This window comes from Myiozetetes cayanensis, unplaced genomic scaffold (genome assembly GCF_022539395.1).
Source record: "Myiozetetes cayanensis isolate MyiCay16 unplaced genomic scaffold, myiCay2020 scf15, whole genome shotgun sequence".
Lineage (NCBI taxonomy): Eukaryota > Metazoa > Chordata > Aves > Passeriformes > Tyrannidae > Myiozetetes > Myiozetetes cayanensis.
In genome coordinates this window covers 16,333,461-16,340,197 of record NW_026087159.1, presented here as the reverse complement: position 1 = coordinate 16,340,197, position 6,737 = coordinate 16,333,461, and the positions used below count along the sequence as shown (strand labels likewise).

The 6,737-nt window shown below is 46.6% G+C and overlaps 1 protein-coding gene across 5 annotated transcripts in view; it reads left to right on the top strand.

Moving 5' to 3' along the window:
• Positions 1-234: 234 nt before the first annotated feature.
• The window catches only part of HEPH (hephaestin), a 30,367-nt gene continuing 23,864 nt past the window's right edge, over positions 235-6,737 (top strand). For 3 of the 5 annotated variants that reach the window (XM_050310383.1, XM_050310388.1, XM_050310387.1), the window contains exons 1-4: positions 363-2,282; positions 3,091-3,287; positions 5,365-5,609; positions 6,158-6,370. In XM_050310383.1, the coding sequence (XP_050166340.1) occupies positions 3,127-3,287; positions 5,365-5,609; positions 6,158-6,370 (619 nt within the window). In that variant the 5' untranslated portion in view covers positions 363-2,282; positions 3,091-3,126. The other 2 variants (XM_050310384.1, XM_050310386.1) reach the window with 2 other exon arrangements.

Here is a 6,737-nt window from a genome sequence, read left to right as displayed (position 1 = left end):
GGGCTCTCGGGGTCCTCAGGGCTCCGGCCCGGCGCCGCCCACCGGGGCTCTCCGGGGTCCCTCGGGGCTCCCGGGCCCGGCGCCGCCCGCCGCCCGGCCGGGGCTCTCCGGGGTCCCTCGGGGCTCCCCGCACCGGTGGGCGAGCCAGCCCTGGGCGGGGCGGGCAGGTGCGCGCGCGGCGGGGCGGAGCAGCCGGGCCTTCCCGGCGGGCGGTGCTGCGGGGCGGGGGCGGACCGGGGCGGGGCGGGCTCTGTCGGTCCGCAGAAGCGGTGCGCCTTTGTCCCGCCCGGGTTCGTCCTCGCCGGAGCTCCCGCGTCCCGCTCTGCAGCCCCGCCGAGCCGCGTCCCGCTCGCACGTAAGGGATGAGCCGCCCCGCACCTTCCTTCAGTGCTTTCCCCTCGCTCTCGGACTGGGGTTTCTCTGCAGTCAGGTGTTGGGGAACGGCCCCACAGCGCCCGCGCGGATCAGATGGGAGCTGCGTCCCACCAGCCCCACTGGAGTCTCATTTCCGTTCGTTCGCGATCCCTGTGCTGTTGGGGACCCGGCAAAGGGCACTCCTGGGGGAGTGGGGTGGGGGTGTTCTGCTGTGAAATGCAAAGTTTAGGGATGAATGGAATACAAAGTTTGGATTGGTTTTGGTTTTGTTTCTTTTTTTTCTTAAGACATATGTTATTATCAAACAAAACTTAAATATTTTTAAAAGAATCTAAGGTTTTGGACCACCTTCACCTTGCACTAGTCGAGCAAATGGTGATTAGTCACTGGGAGGGGAATGTGAGCACAGATTCGGTCTCACTTGTTGCATCTGCATTCAGGGATGTATTTTGTTGTACCCTGGAATTGCCTCAGAGGTGAGTGCAGTCTCATGGTTAAGCTCTAGCCAGAGCCCAGGTGCAATTCTTAAAGATTCAGTAGGGCTGTCTCAAAGACTTGCCCTTGACTATTTTCAGTGCCAGAGAACACCACAGAGCATTTAGAATGCCAGGACTTCTGGCTGTTTGATGGGTGCTGCGGTGCTACTGAGCGGAGCAGGGCCTCTGCCACACAGGAAGACTGGGCTGGTGCAGGGAGTTTGTCTCCACTGCCAGTTTTCACAACCAGCTTCGAGAGCTGCTGTTCACCCTTGTAAAGTCTGAGCTCTGCCCTTTCCTGGGATGTGGTACTGCCTGCATTGAGGTGGGAGGACTCGAAGACCAGCCTGCACTGGCTCCCTGGACTTGGTGGCTCCAAGGCCTTGAGGAGGCCACCCTGTGTACTTTGCCCTGCATTGACACGGAGGCCACATCTTGGGCTGAGTCAGGAGCATCCCGTGCCCTTCCCTCGGGTGTGTGCCGGCAGGGTGTCAGGTTCTGGGCTGAGGGCTGGCAACGCTTCCTGTTTCTTTCTGTGCTGCCTTTTGCTCGTCTGCCGTGTGAAACAGCACAGGTACAGCTTTCTGAAGCCCTTCCTTTGAATCCTCCTTACTAGCATAGAGTGGTTCAGAGCAAGTATTTCACCTCCCCATGATCAGTGATGGGTTCTGGGGCAGCAGTAGCAGGCAATAAGGATGGTGTGTGGCAGTGGGGCTGAGCCAGTGCTGCTCTAGTCTCCACACTGCCAGGGCCACGGGGAAAGGGCTGCTCTGTATCTGAGTTTCACAGGTGTGTGACCAGGAGTTTCTGAAAGGGAGTGGCTGGTGGAGCCCCTGGAGCAGAGCTATACTGTGTCAATGGATCAAAACCATCTCTGATTTAGAGATCCCTACAACCCCCTTCCAGGAAAGGTAGGAAAGAAGGTGTTTCCAAGTTGAGAGTTACTTTGTCTCAACTTCTCAATTTAACGACTATTTGGAATCAGCAATACTTGATCATCATTAGCTTCTGAGAACAGCACAGTATGTTTGGAAATCAGAAATGAAGCTTTGAAAGCTGTCTAGTCCATTGCCATGTGCTGTGGCTGAATACTGTCTGTTGGGTATCAGATGTGGTAAGAGGTTTCAAAGCTGCTATGTGCCATACTGGCTGAAAGCTTGCAGAATACCCAGCTTCCCTACAGATAAACCTGATACATTCATGTTGCTGTTACAAAGATGGGGAGAATAAGTAATGACAGTCTTTTTACGAAAAAGCCTTTGTTTGCTACGGTGTTACATCACCATTCCCTTCTGTATGAGATTAAGGAAAACTGAGTGCCTTGAGCTTTGTTGTTAGGTCATGTTTCTCATTCTCTTGCTTTCTGTTTCTCTCTGCTGAACATGCTCTGAGTTGCTGTTATGTGTCTGAAGAGCTGGACATCTGGTTTAGGTACAGTTTGTTTGCTTGTTACATCCAGCTTTGTTTACGGTATCACTGGATAACACCTTTCTTAAACATTTCATCTGTTCTAACCCTTTCTTATCCTTTGGTGTAATTCTACTGTCCCATATTGCATCAGCTTCTCCTTCATACAGGTGGCTTTTTGAACCTGTATTGACAGAACTGTATTTTGATGATTTCAGACAGTTCCCCCAACTTTTCCCCAACTCTCTTCAGAGTATTTCTGGTGCTTGATCACACCAAGTTTGATGTCAATTGGAAGTTTTATGAGTAAGCTACTTTGTGGTCATAATCATGGAGAAAATATTTAATGGAACAAAAAGCAAAAAGCCTTGTGCAGCCTGTTTGAGATATACTCCTGGGTTACAGAGAACTGCTCTGTAAGAGCTATCTTTAATGAAGTTAAAATTTAAAATTACTTCATAGTGACTAAACTGTACTTCCTCAGGTGACTTAGAATATAGAGATCTTGGTGAGAGCTTAAAATATACAGATATATACTCAGGACTGTTTCCCTGAGCTCTGTATGTGGACCTGTAAGATAATTTGGAACATCAGCAACGGTGAAAAGAGGGTTAATCAAACTATTATGAGAGCAGCACATTTGGTATTGGGGGCTCATTAGCAAGGCACGATCTCTATCCACCTTGTGCATTAATTCTGTTATGGAGTGATTTCCTTCTTGGATATTTGAAAAACAATCCCAATAGGACTTCTTCATACCCTCTCAAAATGTCCAGTACCTTCAACCTAGGTGATCATATTCTGTTTCATTGTCTTTATTTTTCCGAAACAGGTGAAACCTCCAAAAGCACTTTCCCTTCAGGCTGTGATGGGATTGGTCTGGTGGTTGCTGCTCTGTGTCCCCACGCTGTCACCCATATTTGCTGGGGGTGTCACGCGAGTCTATTACCTGGGAATCCATGAAGTGGACTGGAACTATGCTCCAACAGGGAGGAATGTGCTTGCTAACCAGAGCGTTGCTCATAACCGGTATGTCTGGCTCCAAGAGAATTTAATCTGGGACTGGCTTCAGATTGTCATTTGATGTGTAATTTTTGCAAGTATTTTGGAGCATCTGAGCAAGCAAGAGATGCACTGATAGATTCTGATCTTTATGAGCTTAATGTTTAACTAGTTTTATCACAGGAGCATAGAACCTGTGTCAGTGGGAAAAGGAATGGTCAGTTTGAAGCATCCAGAGCCCATACACTGGAGAGAAGTGCACGGAAAAAAACCAAAACCCAACAAAACAGAATACAGAACAGTTTCTTCTAAAATAACCCAGATTGTGCAATGCTCTGCCCTGAGGTTTCGTTTTGCTTAGTTCCAACTGGCGATCAGCTTGTGTATCCTGAGGCAGGAGGACTTTTTATCTTGAGGTAAATGACTTCAGAGTCAGCTTTTTGTTTCAATGGAATTTTGAGCCTTAGACTTAATGGAACTTCCTACATGAGATTTTAGGGACTGTTTGAAAAATATTTTTGTTTTTCTTGTAAAAGTAAATCTGGAAACTGCTATAATTACTTTGAGTCATTACAAAAACAGGTTTTGGTTTTTTCTTTGGCGGGTGTTTGGTTTTTTTCTTTAGTGGGTGTTTTTTGTGTATGTGGTTTGTTTTGTTGTTTAATAGCTTTCCAAAGAATTTTGAAGGCATTTGTGCTTTTTCCCCTGCCCTCATTTTCTGTGGCGAATAGCTGGTATTTCTTGACCTGCTCTCAGTCCTTTACCCCTCCATAATAACTAACACTTGGGTTTATCCTTCAGAGCCAGCACAGCAGGAAGAGGAGGGTTCACAGAAACATCAGAGTCTGTTAGTTTAGCTTGGAAAAGTCTCTGTTCTCTGGAGATGCTGTATAGATGTAAATTAGTTCACAGGAAACCCCCCAAAATTCAGGGTTAATAAAGATGTTATCACTTATTCCTGAAGTGATAGTGATTACAGTGGTTTTTGTTTGCTTTCTCTCATAACACATGAAGAGAAGGAAATGAAATTCAAGGCCACTGAACTTAAAAGGAATTTAAAAACTGTTCTGTCACTGCAAACAATTAGCTAATGGGACTTCTTTGTACAATGATTGCAGAAATGAAATTACTGGCAATTAGAAAAGGATGTGATGTCAATATGAACAACAGAGGTAGTAAAATCTTTGAAAAATTTTTTTGTTGGGAAGAAATGGACTGTGGGGAAAGATCAGATCTATAAAATGAATTGTGAATTAACTTAAACTCTTTGCAGATGATGGCTGCAGGGCTGACTTGGCAAAAGGCTGAGCTCTGGATTGCATAGCTACAGCCCTGCCCTGTACCTTTTTGAATGAAAAGTGCAGTGCTTAATATCTCAGTCTCAGCTGTTCATGCTTTGACTTGGGTGTTAGAGTTTGCCTCCCTTCCAGGGCTGTTCTACTGCTGTGGTGATTGATCCAAAGGGGGAAGTTGGGGGAGTGACCTCATCTCTCATTTAGGCTGGTTCCACTAATACTTGGACCATGATTCATCTCTTATCTATTAAGAATTAGCCATAAAGAGCAAATATGCTCATGAGTTGAACTTTAGTACCTGTATGAGGTTTTAACTCTGGAAGCTGGTTACATGCTGGGTACGTACCTGCCTGACTCATCTGTCATTCTGCAAGAAATTCAGAATCTGTTAAGTATAAAATAATGTTTCAGACTATCAATTTTAGCCAGAGAGCTCAGGAAACTTCTCCCCCTGCCTTGGGATTTAGCTGCAAATGCCCCAAAGGAATTGAAGTGCGTTTCTCAGAGCCCAGTGAAGGCTGAAGCAGGAATGAGAAAGGTCTTCCCTGCAACACCCACATGGGATTGTCGGGGAACCACTATCCTTCCCATTCCTTGTTCATAGGGCACAGTTCAGGGGTGCACTTCATGTCCATTGATGAAGAGGTGAGGTTGAAGTTGTGGCCTTGCAGGGGTGGCTTAGAGCATCTCAGGGTCCTCTAATGCCCGAGGTTTCAGCTGTACCTGGGAAAGTGGAGTGTCAACGTCACTGTACTGCGCTATCAACCAGCTGTTGGATATAACGATGCCTTTCCCTTTGAATTTAACAGCCAGGCCGCAGCATTCCTCCAGCCTGGAAAAGACAGGGTGGGAAGCACGTACAAGAAATCTGTCTATAAGCAATACATGGACTCCACGTACACCACTGAGATCCCCAAACCTGGCTGGCTGGGATTTCTTGGACCTGTCATCCGAGCAGAAGTGGGAGATACCATTAAAGTACACCTAAAAAATTTTGCTACTCGACCGTATACAATCCATCCTCATGGTGTTTTCTACGAAAAGGACTCTGAAGGTAAATGAGCCACAGCCATCACAGAGACAGATTTTACTCACTGGGAACTTAGGAGTATGTGTGAAGGAGAGCTGTCTGTAAAACCTCAGCTGGAAAGCAACTGCACTTGGTTGGTGTTGGGTTAGCAGGGTCAGAGGACTGGAAGTAGTTTCCTGACTTGTGCATTACAGTACATGGCCCAGGTTTCTTGGTTTTGGAAGAACCTCCAAAACACTGATTAACCCTAGAAATTGTAAAGAGGCTGACTGTGGGGGCACAGTGCAGAATTGAAGGCAAAGTAACGCTAGGTAGAATGGAAATAATCTTGCTGATTTTGTGTGACCCATTTACGGGGCAAATCGCCTTACAGTGGTCTGTGCCTCAGTGTCTCTTTGAGGGGGTAATGATTAAACACTATTTCAGCCTTGGGATGGTGAATCTCACTTTGAAATCTGCTACCCAAGTACATGCATACAGGTCTGTTGAGTGAGAGTGGCTCAGTAGAAGGTTACACGTGTGGGCATCTCGGCTCTTCTTGAATGGATGTTGTGATTGCTCAATTGTTCTAGGATCCCTGTATCCCGATATGTCCCCCCAGGATCAGAAGAAGGATGATGCTGTTTTCCCAGGAGGGAATTACACCTATACTTGGACTGTCCCTGAAGATCACAGCCCAACTGCTGATGACCCAAACTGCTTGACCTGGATCTACCACTCTCATATTGATGCACCAAGGGACATTGCGTCTGGATTGATTGGACCATTGCTTACATGTAAAAAAGGTAAAAAAACCATGAAAAAGCAGCTGAGGACTGCAGTTTCATAGTGTAAAGGTTTTGTGGTGACATGAATAAGGATAGGCTGTGAAAATACTCTGATGGGTGTCTCCTAGCTTCAGGGGAAAATCAGCTTTGTTAGAGAAGACAGTACTTGTGTTCTAGCAGCGTTCTGGTCACTGTGTTGTCTTTATCTATTACTGACAGGGCAGGTGAGCTTGATCCAAGAATGCTGCTTGAATCCATGTTAAATGCAGGACTCTTGTCCAAGATGTAGTTTGTGTCTTAAAAACATGGTGGCTGATTTCAGCAGGACTGAGAAGACTGAAGGTGTTGCAGCGGAGCCATGCGGTGGCAGAGCCGCTTGGAAGAG